Below are 15,159 nucleotides of genomic sequence, written 5' to 3'. Positions count from 1 at the left end.
TCTGGAGGGAGATAGTAGGTATGCTTTTTAGTGTATACGGAATAAATACAAGGTAGTTTAAGGAGGGAAGGTACAGTACCAGGAAATTAGAGGGAATAGGAAAAAACTTCTTATCAAAGTGTACTTCTGAAGTAATTAAGGGATTCTCTCAGCCAGGGGAGGAAAGAATGCATTGTAAGGCTTCAGGATAGCCAATGAAAAGCCAGGGAGATAGAAGAAAGAACCACAGATGATAGTAATATTAGTAAATAATGAACCTAGAAGGGTAGGTTGGAGCCAGGTTTGGAAGGGCTTTAATAGCCAAGTAGATGAACTTAAATTTTAAATAGGGAGCCGTTGGAGTTTATTGAATAAAGGAATGACATGGTTAGACACATGCTTAAGGAAAATCATCTTGGTAGCTGTGTGGAAAATGGATTAGAATGGAGAGAGACAAGCTAGGGGGAGTAATAATCCAGACAAGAAATAATGAGGAACTAAGATGGTGGCAGTGTGATTAGTGAGAAGATGAATACAAGGTGTGTTACGGCAGGGAGAGAAATGGTGAGATTTGATTTGTGAGGGAGAGTAAAAAGTTAAAGATAATGTCAAAGTCTGGAAAGATGGTGGTGCTGTTGACAGAAGTATGGAAGTGTGGAAGACCAGTGGTATCATTGGTCAACAAAAGAGTCCTGCCTGGATCGCCTACCTCTCCTGGAGCAGATAGCCCCGCTTACTGTGGGAAGACAAAGAGATGGGTCAAATAATGCAGAGCAAACCTTGAAGCTTCTCTGGAAATTTCACCCAGCTATGGTGTCAATAGGCTTGTGCCAGGTGTCCTTAGATACTATTTTTATTTGACCTCTCCTGGGAAGAACTAAAGCTATCAGTATGCTGGTAGATGTTTAATAACTGGTTCTTAAAAAAAAAGAAGAAGAAAAAGAAAAATGGATACATCTTAAAGTTGAATCTGCATTATTGACATTTTCTCCATCACTTTCTTAGGCCAAGATGATTAACAAAACAATAAATCAAGCCCTGATTTGTAGTGTTTGCTGATTACTGAAAATTTAACAAGTTTGGTGAGCATATGCTAAAGGTATACTTCAGGGCTGGTAAATGGCTAGCCTTATTTGCAAGTCTGCTTTCATACAGGCTAATCCCTATGAATCCTAAAAAGGGCTAGAAATTGATATTAAATACTGAAGATAGAAAATACTGAAGGCAGAAAATTGAAGACAGAAAATCTAGAACATAGATCCTTCTGAGTACTGACAGGGTAAGAAAAGAGGGTAGCAGTTAGAGAGGAGGTAGAGGGAATGCTCTAAAGTTCATTCACTGCATCCATGTGGGAAAGGGTAAGGAGTGGGATTGGATTCATCAGCCCTCTTCATTTCCCCACCCTGCTTCCCACCTTTCAGGACAATAGCCTTCCTTTTGTTCCTTCTGATCAGGTCCAGAACAGAACAGGGTATAGGATTTCCTATTTCTTTGGATACATAAGCTGACAGGGCTCATCAGGCTGAAGGAGCTCTCAACTAGGAACCAACTGCAGCACTGGTGTCAAAGCTTAGAACCACAATGGCTGAGCCTCCTTTGAAAAGCAGGGTTGGGCCAGGGATTTTAGGCAGAGATTCAAGGGGATGATCCTCCCAGCCTGAACCAGTTCCACCTGCATCACAGCCCCAGTCATTGCCAGTGACCTCAATCCAAGAAACTGAATCAGCTGTTCTCTGTCTTGGGGGGGGGGGAGGGAGTAGAAAGAGCCAACCATGACAGGTATTGAGGACTGCCCGCCATCTGGGTGGGGAGAGGACAGGGATTTGGGTCCTTAGTACTTTAGAATACTTCCAAGATGAGACTCCTGGGGCTGCCTATATGAGGTTTTTTTTTTTTCCACCCAGTTCCTTGCGTCTAGGACCCACTTCTACTTATTGATAGCCACAGGTTAGATAAAGGAAGAATGGGGATGGGTCAGCCAGGAGGAAAAAGTGGATGAGGAACAGTGAGATCCTTGCTGTCACCCTTTTTATCCAACCCTCCTGCCCATTGCTTGATATCTGTTTTTGGGGGAAGGAAGGGAGCAAGAGGAGAGGAATATATGAATGGGAGCTCAGAGGGTGAAGGGTTCCCTCGGCTAGAGAAAGTTGTAGGAATGAGGTGGGATTCCCCCATTACTGATTCTGCAAATCCCAATTCAAGACATTCCTGATAGCATTCCACAAGGGAATAACTGAAAAGAGCCTAAGAAAGCTGAGGTGGAATGAGAATTCCATAAAGCGAGTTTGGAGATACTAGAATCCCAAGGTGGTAGAGTGTCCCAACCCTTTCTGCTTTTCTTCCAGGCAGCTGTCTGGGATTTTGACTCAGTAACTAGTGAGGGGATGACCCTCCACATGGCCCATGGTTTTTGGATCCTAAATCAAGATTGAGGCTCTTACCTGCCCAGGTTCTTTTCTCTTTGCCCCTCCTTGCTCCCATTCCTAAGAATGCTGGTCAGCGGACCATAGATTTCTGTTGGCAAGAGGGCTGGCAGGAGACGATTAGAGAAGCAGAGGTTGAGAGCTTGGCATCTTACCTGAAAGTATCACGAAGTTTTTTGCCCACTGGGTAGGATCTGTCCTTCTTCTCAAATTCCTCATCGAAAAGGGGGAGGGAATATGCAGCCCTGTCTATCACGTATCGAGGCCTGGGCTGGTTCATGTCTGGAACCTCTACAAGCCCTGGTGGAGACAGAGGAGATGATGAGCAGGCATTTCCCCTCAGTGCCAGTTGTGGTCTTCTCTCTCCTCTTGCTTTTTAGCTGCAGATTTGTCTTCTGGGTTTCCCCCACCCCCTGAACTTGGGACTACCTCCCATTCAGGAAGGTGCCTCCCTCTTCTCTTTCAGACGTTTCCATAGGACTCACTTTGACTCGGACTTCCCTCCCAGTGACTGATGAAGGAAACACGGAGCCTAGTAGATATGTGGCACTCCACACTTGTGAAATCGTAGCCTTCAGTAAAGACAAGGGCAGGAGGGTGGGAGCCAGGACAGATCTGGGTTCCTTACTCCTCAGTCTCTGATTTCCAACTCACCTGCCTCCCAATGAACTCCCAAGTTACTACCTCTCTCTGAATCTTGTTTCCCTTCTCATGTACGAGGGAAGGATCACACTCGGTCACTAAGTGGAAAAGAAATTGTGCAAATAAACTGCCTGGAGGCAGTTTCTAATATGCCTTCCGATGTGACCTCGGGAGGACCCTACCAGCCTGAGGTCTCAGAACTAGGCATCTAGGACTCTACCAACAGGTTTTCCTGGGACAATAGCTTGTTTGGGGAAATCTGGATGGGGCATGCCACCAGTTCTCACTCCTACAGTTCCCCGAGCCTAACCCTTTCCACTCCCTTCTGTACCACCTCTTTATCTCCTTGATCTTTTGATACTCCATGGGTACATGCTAGAGGAGGTGCCTTTGGGGGTGCTTCCTCTCCTTAGTCCCTGATCATGCACAGACCAGATGGCTATGGGGGTGGTGGTGGGGGTGGTGGAGACTTGAAGAGATGAGCAAGATGTGTGTGGGGGGGAGTAGGGGGAAGGGGTAAGGGCAAGGTGGGGTTAATGCTATGAGGAAGCCACAAGGGGATAAGTTGGGTGTTGGGGAGGGGGGAGCTGAGGAGGTTGGGAGTAGGAGTGGCTGGTTTGGAAAATCATTTGATTTGGGGCTGAAACCGAGTAGCTACATAGAAGGCGGGGGTTGCCTCTCCCTCCTTGGCTAAGAGCCACTTGTCCATTTACCCATGGTGAATATTGAAGTAACGCCAGGTGAGACTGGTTTTTTGTTTTTGTTTTGTGATTTTTTATTTTTTGTTCACGATCAGTTCTCTGTTTGGAGGTGGTGATGATTGTCAAAAGTGAATGAGTTGGTTGGGATTGCATGGTTAGCACTGAACTGTAAGTCCAAAAAATCTGGACTATAGCCCTAGCTGTAGTGCTAACTCACTATATGATCCCAGCCAAGGCATTTTACTATTTTGGAATTCGATTTCCTTGTATTTATGATGAGGCGGTAGAATTAAATCAATGTTTCTTAGTAGCTTATCTATGCCATATTTTTTTGACCAGTCTTCATATATCCCCACTTTTAAAAACCTTATAAACTTGGGAGAAAAAAAGTAGGTCTGTCTTCTCTTCTTCTTGCCCCTGATTCCCTTCTTTTTCTCAACTACTGATTGAAGCTTCAGAAGGTAAAAGTACCAGTGGATGAAGGAGAATTAATTATTTTGCCAGGCCACGGTATGGTTTGGGTTGTGAAACCCAAAGGTTTCTAAGGTCCTTTTTAGGTCCAATTTTCTCTGATGTCAAGGATGGCTGCTGCTTGCAAAGCATGTAATCCTCAGACCCCAAAGCCACATGTTTCTTTTTTCATCCCTGGAATCTATACTTTGGATCACAGAAGTCCAAACTGGAAGGGACCTTACAACTGGGGGGCTCCAACCCCCTTATTTTGTGGATGGATCCTAGAGAAGGGAAATTACTTGCCCAAGGTCATACAGGTAGTAAATACCAGAGTTTGAACCTGGCCAACGGTCTTTACTTTGTACCACACTCCCTTACCACTAGGAATCCGGTAATCAAAGTGTTCTCCACAGACCGAGTGAAAGAATTCATACTGAAGTTTTTTGTGGGGCAAGAAGAAACAAGAAGGTAACAACCCAGACCATACCATTAATAATAACAGCTAACCTTCATGGAGAGCAGTGAGGTGATTCAGTGCATAGAGCACCAGGTCTGGAGTCAGGAAGACCTGAGTTAAAATCTGGCCTCAGATACTAGTTGTGTGACTCTGGGCAAGTCATTTAATTTTGTTTCCCTCGGTTTCTTCATCTGTAAAATGATCTGGAAAAGGACATGCAAACCACTCCACTATCCCTGCCAAGAAAACCCCAAATGGGGTCACAAAGAGTCAAACATGACTGAAACAATGGAACATCAATGACATAGATGCATTTTATGGTTTGCAAAATGCTTTATAAATATCTCATTTTATCCTCACAAAAATCCTGGGAGGTAGGTTTGGTTATTATTCCCATTTTACAGATGAGGAAAACAAGGCTGGCATAGGTTCAGTGACTAGCCTAGTGTCCAAGAGATAATAAATGCATGAGGTAGGATTAAGATAGAATTAAGATCTTCCTGATTCAAAGTCTAGTACTCTATCCACTAAACCACCCAGGATCATAGATTTAGAACTGTAATAAACTTTGGAGGACATTCTGGTCCAATTTCCTCTTTTTCAGAGGAGGAAAATGAAGCCTAGGGAGGGGAAATTATTTGGGCCAAGGTCACATAGTAAGGTACAGAGCTGGCTACTTTTATTGGCTGCATCTTCCTTCTAGGTAGGGGAAGGGGGCAGAAATCGAAGTGAGAGGGGGAAAATGGAAGTGGGATGTCCTATGTATCCATTCACTTGAGAGAAATGAGGAGGTAGGAGGATGACTTCATAGGCCTAGTCGTTCAAGGGGAGGTTGGTTGAGTGATGAATAGTGGTAACTTGAAAAGCTATTAGAGTAGTCTGAAATCCTTCTGAGAAAACATAGGGGTACTTTTCCCACTCAGTCTCTTTGTCCTATCCTCCTAGATCTCAGAATGTTTTGATTTCCTAAAGAACCAAGAGGAATAGTATAGTTTACAAGAAGTAAGGCTATTTTCCCTGAGACCCCATAGTAACTTACTGGTCTTTGAATTTACTCCCATGCTATTGAGAATAGATTAAGTTATAGGGGGGCTACTCTGGTGGTTCTAACCAGTCACTCTCACAGTGACATCCCCAAAGGGGCTCAATGATGATGAGCTGAAAATAGAGCAGCTATATGATATACTGTTAAGGGTTGGAGTTAGAGTCAGAAAGGATTTGGCTTAAATCCTGATGTGATTGAGAAAGTTCCTTGACCTTTCTGTGTCTGTTCCTACAAAAATGGGGGCAGGAGCAGTTGTCCCTGTAGGGTTGCTGTGCAGTTCACACAAAACAGGGTATCTTTGTCAACTTTAAATTGCTATATGAACATTAAGAGGTGTTTGGATTTACCTGCCAAGATGCTTCAATGACAGGTGACTGTCTCTTGGAAGAAACCTTCCTAGTCTTTATTGAAAGACCAGAAAACTGGTTTTTCTTTGCTTGCAATAAAAACTAGTCTTTATTTAAAAACTAGAAGTTCTAGTCATCATTAAAATCAAACCTTCCCCTTCCCCAATCAAACTCCTCCTCCAGAGTTCCTATTTATTTCGATGACAACACCATCATCCTCCCTGTCACTCAGCCTCGAAACCTTAGAGTCATCACTGACCCCACCCTGTCCTCACCCCCACATCCAAACAGTCACCAAGACCTGTCAATAGTTCCTTCGTAATACCTTTCATGCATGTGTCCCTTCCTTTCCATTCCCACTACCACCCTCATCCAGGTCCTCATCACCTCTCACCCAGATTACTATAATCACCTCCTAACTGGCCTGTCTGCCTTCAGTCTCTTTGGGTTCAAGTCACTGCTGCCAGATCAATCATAGAGCACCACTTTGTACACATAACTCACCCCCTCAAAATATCTTCTTGTTGCCTACAGGATCAAGTCTGGACTCTTTAGTTTGGCAAAATCCTTCATGGTCTAGTCCCAACCTACCTTCTCAGCCTTATCTGTTCCCTATCTGGAGCCTTCCAGTCTAACCACACTCACCATTGCCCCCAAATAGCTTGTGAATGCATTCCTTCCTCCCAACCCTCACTCACTGAGTGCTCACGTTCTTCTTCCTCTCTGCTTTTTTGGATCTGGCTCTTCCTTCAAAGCCCACCTCAGATTCAGCTACTTCTTTGGAGCTTCCTCTGACCTCCCCAGACCACAGTAATCTCCCTTCCTCTGGAGTGACATATAGAGTCCTTTCTAACTGTAGCACTCATTTGGTTTTTAACTTCTATTATGTTATTCGTTTTCTTTTTATCTGTCCACATCTCATCTCCCTGACTAGACTTTAAGTTCTTTAAAGGTAGAGATTGTGTTATACTTTGTATTGAAAAGTAATGAGATAGAGCATAGACTTGGCAACATGAAGACCTAAGTTCAAGTTCTTCCTTTATGTATGGCCTTGGGAAAGTCATTTTCCTCATCTGTAAAATAGGGGATTGGATCAGATGACCCTTGTGGTCCCTTCCGATTCTAAATCCATAATCGTATGATTCTTCAGTGCCCATTATCCTGCACAGAGAATCATAAGATTTAGAGCTGAAAGAGAACCTAGAGGCCATCTCCAAACCCTTCATTTTACAGATGGGGAAACTGAGGCTCAGGAATGGTAAAGGATTGTCCTAATGTCATATTGGTAAAAAGTAGCAGAGCTAGCATTCTAATTTAGGTTTTCTGGTTTTAAGTCTAGGACTCTTTCCCCAATACCATTCTGCCTTCCTAAGAATATGCTTAATATGTACTTGTTGATTGAGCAAGTTTGGCTATTTTCCCCATGGGTAAACAGCTCAGTTTCAGTCCTGAGGCAGGATGGTAATAGAGGAATGAATACTAGACTTGGGAGTCAAAAAGACCTGCTTTTGAGGCCTGGTTTTACACTTACCACTTGGGTATCCTTAGGAAAGTAATTTCTGGACCTTAGTTTCCTAATGTAAAATGATGGAGCTTGTCTCTAAAGTTCCTTCCAGTTCAAAAGTCTATAACTTCATTCCCTCTCATCTGTAAAATGGGGACAAAAATAGTTATATTTCTTAGTTCACTGGGATTGACCTGAAGAAATTGTCTTGCTGTATAAATGCTAGCTGTTGATACTCTTATTATTGGCTCAGTTCAGTGAACCAAAGTTCTGCCCTGTTCCTCAGCCATTAGGCTTCTCAGCATCATGTTCCAACCCTGGCTGTTGCTTTCTTGGCCTTGGCCTGTTCTGATTACCATTCTGGCTCCTGGGTGGGTTTTAGGGATGTGAAAAGGAGGAGAGTCATAATGGAAAAGCATTCAAGAGAGTAACAGTAGAATGACTCATTCAAGTTGTGGTATATGACTGTGATGGAATACTGTTTGTGTTGTTATAAGAAATGATGCAGGATGATTTCGGAAAAACCTGAGAAGACTCCTATGAACAGATGCAAAGTGAAGTGAGAAGAACCAGGAGAAGACTGTACACAGTAACAGTACTATTGTAATGAGGATCAGCTGTGAATGACAGCTACTCTAGTCAATGGAATAATCTAAGACAATTCCAAAGGACCCATGATGAGAGATGCTATCCACTTCCAGGGAGAAAACTGAAGAACTCTGAGTACAGATTGAAGTATAATTTTTTTCACTTTTTTTGAGTAATGTGGCAACATTTGGAAATATGTTGTACATAATCTTACACGTGTAATTGATATCATATTACTTATCTTCTCAATGGGGTAGGAGGAGAGAGAGAGAATTAAAAATTCAAAATAAAAAAGAATGTTAAAAATAAATTTATTTTAAAAAAAGAATGACTCACTGTTGAATTCTCCTTCTATGAGCTCCCTTTGAGGACACAGAGAAAGCATATGCCCAAATGGCAACAGTGGCAGGTTTTTCTAGCATTATAGGGACTGGAAAACATGCTTCTATGCCTTGCCACATGTAATTTGCCTGAATTCTGCTTCTTCAATCAGGTTGGTATAGGAGGGAAGTATGAGAGTCCTTTTATAAGTTCAGTTTGTAATAGAAAGTGAAAGAAGATGATGTGGTAGGAAGATGATGTGGAGAATGGTGTGGTAAGGTGGAAAGCATGCTTAATTTGTAGTCACAAGACCTGGGTTCAAATCCCAGCTTTGGTATTTCTTAGCTATGTAACCTTGGTCAAAACACTTAACATCTAGAGGCAGTGGTAGTGTGGAGTAGTATGTATGTGGAGTAGTATGGACTAGTGGTAGTATGGAGTGCTGGGCCTGGAATCAGGAAGACCTGAGTTCAACTCTGATCTCAGGCACATAATAACTGTGTGACCCTGGGCAAGTCACTTAACCTCTGTCTGCCTTGGTTTCTTCAAGTGAAAAATGGGACATGTACTTCTCAGAATTATTGTGAGGATCAAATGAGATAATATTCTAAAGCATTTAGCACTGTGTCTAGCACACAGTAGGTGCTTAATAGACATTCATTTCCTTTCTGTTTTCCTCGCTTCCTCTTTGGTTTTCATTTTCTCGTTTACATAAAGAAGGGGTTGTATTCTACATAAAGTCCTTTCCCTCTCCAGATCTATGATGCTATGCCTCTTCCTGCTGGCAAACAGAGGTCCAGTGCTGCCTGCATTGGGAAGCACATTGTAGGTACTTAATCAATGTCTTTGACTGGCTGGTGGAATTTCTATGGTTTATAGGAACCATGTGATACCTTTATCCCAGCAGAAGAGTTAGACTTCCCGCATTTGGCTTCTGGTTCTAGTCCTGGGTAGGCTTGGGCATGGATTCTGTCCCCATCCCTCCAATCATGGCACTCTGGATCTATGACTAAGTCCCAAACCCCCAATTCTGGGACCTGCCCCAAGAATCTAGTGGAGAGAGAACCTGTCATACTTCCTAATTACAAGAGCAGGGTTTGAAACGGGGTGGGGTTTAGGAGGGAGGACATTTCAGGCCATGCTAGGAGGGAAAGGCATTGTTTCTTGGGAGATATGGGTCCCAGAAAGGGTCCTCTCAGGGTGGGTGCAGGGTTGCTGCATGGGCCTTTGGGATAAGGTCCTTAAAAAGTCAAGCTGTGGGTGGGGAACCTTAGGAGGGAGGAAATAAGGGAGGTAGAGAGCTGTAGGAAACGTGAGGACTCAATCCTTAGTTAAACAAACATGCAGCCTGGAAGGGTGATGTCAGGATCTCTGAAAAAAAGTCAAGTGCTCTATTATAATTGGTGTGTATCAATGAGACCTGGCGTAGATCAAACAGTCTCAGGTCCCTATAAGGTCCCCCAGCACCCAGGTGCCAGGAACAAAGGGGAGATCCCCTCACCCACCTGAGCCTTGGGGAATGGAACTGAGGCTCCCCAAGGCTTGTGGGAGTTAAAAAACAAAGGGTGTGGGGGAGAATTTCAGACGGGGAAGAGTGGAGGGAGAAGGGCTCAAGAACTCCCAGCAATGGATAGGGAAGTGGAGGCCTCTGGGAACATGAGTCTTCCACGCCCTCAGCCCCTCCTTCACTCAGAGGGAGCAGACGTCAGAATGGGCTTGCAAAACTTGGTGGGGAAAGGAGTCTAGGATTGGGACAAACCTGTTCCAGATTCTTTATACCAGGTGAATGATTGGATATAAGGAGAGGGGTAAATGAGAAATGGCCATTATTGAATGGAGGCAGGCTGTGGAATCTACTCCTATTCTCACTGAATATCTCTTCACTGACTCCCATTCTTCTCCACCCAGATCCCCTTTAACTGTTTAAAGTCCCAGATTTCTCACCTGGACTTCCAAATTCCTTGGGGATCAAACCAGAGCATTCATAGGACCATTGGTTTAGAACTACAAGCCTCCTTTGAGGGTATGTAGTCCAAACTCCTGCCTTTTGCAGATGAGGAAATTGAGACCCAGAGAGGTTGTGAAACCAAGGTCATTATGGAGAAGTAACCATGGACAGAAGGCTGTCTTTACAAGCAAGAAGCTTGAGACTAATAAGCTGTGTGACAGCAGTCAAGTCACTTAACCTGTATAAGCCACAACTTGGTAGGGGAAGGGGGCCAGAGGAATGAAGCAAGACTATAGCATGGTCATGGGCAAATCACTTACCCAGACAGTGCCCTGGGCAACTCTCTAAGATTATAAATTATAGGTAAGTTGACCATCTGTATCAGTGAAGAGACTTTTCACACTGGGAGTTCCTTATACCCATGAAGTCATCTCTGGACTGAAAAAAAGCTAAGTTGTTTTTAGCGGAGGAGAAAACCTACTTGACTTCTTGTTCTCATTTTAGAGCTTTGTTCATTGGAAGCTTTGGTCAGCCACGGGCTTATCTGGTTTGCTCTGGGGTACAGAGTAGTCTGACGTGGGATAGGACTTCCAGGCTCTCTTCTTGGCTCTGTCCTGACTGCTGTATGACCTTGGATAAGCTACCCAACCTCCCTTCCCTCCCCTCCTTCCACCTTATGTGTAATTTGGAAAAAACTGTCCACTTCCCCTTATTTCATGCAAGCCTCTCCCCCAGTTTCTCAGGACAAGTGGGGGAAGGATGTGATCTGCTTGGGAGATATGTAACAAGGCAGAATGGAAGATGAGTCAGGTACCCTTATGGAGTGTATAGAGTCAGTTATGGAGGTCAAATCTGAGACTTACTATGGAATTTAGACCCTTACAACCTCCCCACCCATAACCCAGTCAGGTGGGTTTCTCTTTATCAATCTTTGTCCCTTATCACTTGTTCCTCTGGCAGTAGCTATGTTTTGGGAAGAGGAAAAGTCACTTAGAGGTTTCCCCTTGGCCCTGGTTGTTGGGAGACTCCTCTACAGAATGAGGGACCTGGAAGATCCAGCTAATCAGGGGTAGGCCGGGACAGGGGAGATTTAGGGTGAGGGGCTGGTTTGAGATAAAGTTCTCATCCCACTAGATGAGTGGGAGGGTAGAGGTAACTGGAATTTTTCTAATGATTTCTCCTGCCTCCTTTTGTCTCTTCATCATGCCCTTCTGATTTTTGTTTCATGTTGAATTTTTAGAGATTGATTCTTTATACCTATAGAATTTGAGTTATCCTGTCTTTGCCATCTTCCTCTTACCTCTACCCCACCCTGGCTTCTCCAACCTGAGATCAAAGGAATTGTTGTTAGAATATTTTTTCCTGAAGACTTTCTTTTAAAATTAAATTAAATTTTTTTCCATGAAATCTATTATTTTCCTTTCTATTCCCTCCTTCCCCCAACTGGAAAGAAAGGATAAAAAAACCCCTTATAACAAATTTCAATAGTCAAGGAAAACAAATTTTTGCATTGGCCTCATCCAAAAAATATATCTCTTTCCTCATCTTGTTTCCTGAAGAATTTTGTGAACAGGGGTCTCAACTGTGTCTTTGATAGTTTCAAACTAATTCTATCCAGAGTCAGGGGTATGGATGACCTCAGAATTAGTCTGCAGCCCCAAAAAACTAAACCAAAAAGTCAGAGGACAAGGAGTGCCCATTGCCTGCAATATGAACCAGCTATTGAAGATCTCTTTCTCTCAAAAAGGGGGAGTAGGAGTTGGAGTCTGGTAAGAACAAATAGCACTAGTCCTGATATCAGGAAGCACTGAAGTCTGGTCATGCCATTGGGGTATGATACATTTGGGGAACAGGGTCCAGTGCTTTAGCAAAGGAAGTGTCCAAGGAGGGACAAAGCCTTGTTTCTCTGGCTATGCCATTCCTCAGAGGTTTGGCTCTAGCAAGCTCCTGGCTGTTAACCTCTGACCTCAAAGGGCTTGCCTCTCCAGCTTCTAATTAATGGGTCACCAGAGCATCCAAGAGCAGTCCAGTACAGTAGTCACTCTGCCAACCTCTGTTTGAGGATCTAGAAGGGACAGTTGTCTTCTGGAATACAATCACCTAATTTTACAATTTGTGAAAAAGCTCAGGAGACAGAAAGTGGCTTGACCAACGTCATATGACTGGCCTAAAGAAGAACTGGGATATGGACCCAAGCCTCTTCATGTCTCTTAGTTCTGTGCTCTTTCCACTACATCTGTTCTCTACTACACATTCTTCACTAGCTCTTGGAAGCCCTCAAGCAATTGTTCCTTTCGAAGATCCTGCCTTGCTGAGGCCCCCAACTGGAATTCAGAACCCTTGGCTTCTACTCCTGACTGTGTAGGCTATTGACTGATGTCTGGACCCCTGGATTTCTCCTTCTAATGGGGGAGTGGATCGGGCATTTCCTTGTCTGCCCTGACTTCTCAGAAATCATCTGCATGAGTTAGAAAACATCTGCTTGCAATGGGAAAGATTGTGGGGGTGGGGAGAAAGTTGGAGAGGAAAGATGCTGGGATCATTTGGGTTGGTCAGAGGTTAATAATAATAACAGCTAGCATTTATATAGAACTTTGAGGTTCACAAATCACTTTATTCCTCATAACATTTTATTCCTCACAACAGCTCTGAGAGGTAGGTGGTATTATCATCCCCATTTTACAGATGAGGAAACTGAAGCAGACAATTTAGAAGACTTGGCCAGAGCCATACAGCTAGTAAGTTCCTGTTTCTTCGGTTGGATTAGAACTTGGGTCTTGCTGATTCTGAGTTGAATGCTCCCAAGAAAAAGGAAAGAAGTCTAGGCACAAGGCAGAAATCCCTGAGAATGACCCAATAGTTTTGTCCTTCCCTTTCTCTTCTCTCCAAGAAGTTTTCAGAAAATAAGCTGGTAGCTCTTCTTTCTCCACGGGGGATGAAGCCCTTCACACATTTCTAGCTTAAGCATCATGTAGAGTGTTAGGACTGGGAAGAAATCATAGTTGTCTAGCCCATTCTACTATAGTATAGTATGTATGGTGGAAGATCGTTGGAACTTGGGACATTGAACTTGAGAATCACAGGACCTCAGTTTGTTTCCTGCTCTGCCCTTTACCATCTGTGTGACCTTGGGTAAGTCACTTCATGTTTGGTCCTCAGTTCTTTTATCTGGAAATGAAAGAGTTGGACTGGATGACCTCTAAAGCTCTTTCCAGCTCTATATGTCTACGATTCTATGACTACAGAGAAGGAAACTGAGAAAGGAAACTTCTCCCCTCAGAAGGGAAATACCTTGTTCAGCATCACTCAATTAGTTAAATTAGAGCTAAACCCTGGTTCTTCCTCAAATGTTCTTTCCATTATCCTTCCTATCAACTGACCTACCAGGCAACAAGCATTTATTAACCACCTACTATCTGCTCCACACTGTCTTCATTCATAGGAGACTCACCCTGTTTTACCCAAATGGCTATAATGTAATATAAACAGAGTTACTGTAGAAAGGGGGTCCTTGGCCCAGAGCAATGAAATACGTTTGCCGACCTCTGCTGAGTAACCCGAGTGCTGATTATAGTAGAGGGCACTGCCAGAGAAGACGGGCACAGCACCCCCAGAGAATGGTGGGAGGGGATAGGGAAGCTGAATCTGGGACAGTGACAGTGACTACAAACTACTGTTATCCCTCCTACCTGAGTTCAAGTTGGCATGGTCTGCCAGACCATGCCCAACCTTTCTCAGCCCCCCCCCCCCCATTGCTTGGTGTCCTGTCTCCCTCCCATTTCCAGTGCCTTTTGTACAGGCCCTTGGAGGATACCCCCTGCCCCCCATCAGAGAAGGGTTGGGATGAGGGTTACTTACTAGTGAGGGAGCAGAATGGGGCAGGGCTCCAGGCAGCAGAGAGGTGTTCCAGGAGGTGTGTGAAAGGACTCTGCTCAAATATTCCAGGGAGGCGATTTATAAATAACCTCGCCCCCAGCCAGGAGAGCCAACCTCAACACCTGATTGGCTCTGAGGGAAAGTGGTTACGAACAGAATACCACAGCTCAGCCCGAGGAGATAGGAAAACGAGATAAGCAGAGAAGGTCCCAAGTGAACAACCCTGTTGTTGTTTCACCTGGGGAGAAGGCCTGTTTGATGGGAGCTTGGCACTTCCTAAATCCACCCCAGAGACAATAGGTCACATTCAGCTGGGGGGCCCGCCCCGGAGGCTCCCCCAGGGCGGCAGGCCTAGGAGAGGGAGGGTGACTGAGGCAGGCTCCTTGGAGAGCCCCCCCTCCTGCCCTGGGGCTGGGGTCACCAGACCAGAAGGGCCTCTTGGACAATGGGGCCCATTGAGGCCAGAGGGTGTACGTGTGTGTAAGGGAGGGGGGTCCCTCCGCTGGTCTGCTTTGAAGATGGGGGGAGCCGAGAGGAAGAGAGTTTGCTTTGGGTTTCCCGGTATCCAGAAGAAAAGGAAAGAAAAAAACCCTAGGAGGCCCCAAGAGAGCCCTGGGGAAGCTTTGGAGCTTAGCTGAGAACTCTGAGCTGAAGAGTTTGGAGACCAGGATTCCAGGTTCATTTTGCTTCTGACTTTAAGCTAGCCTCAAACTATCTGGTCTTAATTTTTCCATTGGTACAATGGATAGAATTATCTTTGTCCCCCTTGATTTTCCCAGAGGAGTTCAAAATGGAAGATGAAGTTATAATGAGAATGGAATTGAGACATGAGGATTTAAAGAAATGCAAATTATTATATAGAGAATCTTCTTGAG

General features: G+C 44.3%; 1 protein-coding gene across 1 annotated transcript in view; it reads right to left on the bottom strand.

Moving 5' to 3' along the window:
* Positions 1-14,320, bottom strand: part of SLC26A9 (solute carrier family 26 member 9) — a 42,529-nt gene extending 28,209 nt beyond the window's left edge. Inside the window, exons 1-2 of the mRNA XM_072648029.1 lie at positions 14,267-14,320; positions 2,558-2,702 (exon numbers count right to left, since the gene is read on the bottom strand). Of these exons, the coding sequence (XP_072504130.1) occupies positions 2,558-2,682 (125 nt within the window). The 5' untranslated portion in view covers positions 2,683-2,702; positions 14,267-14,320. The remainder of the gene's footprint in view (positions 1-2,557; positions 2,703-14,266) is intronic.
* Between the last annotated feature and the right edge of the window lie 839 nt (positions 14,321-15,159).

Source organism: Notamacropus eugenii, chromosome 2 (assembly GCF_028372415.1).
Source record: "Notamacropus eugenii isolate mMacEug1 chromosome 2, mMacEug1.pri_v2, whole genome shotgun sequence".
In the NCBI taxonomy this organism is placed as follows: Eukaryota; Metazoa; Chordata; class Mammalia; order Diprotodontia; family Macropodidae; genus Notamacropus; species Notamacropus eugenii.
Note: the sequence above shows the minus strand (reverse complement) of the source record. Positions and strands in the feature narration are given on the sequence as shown.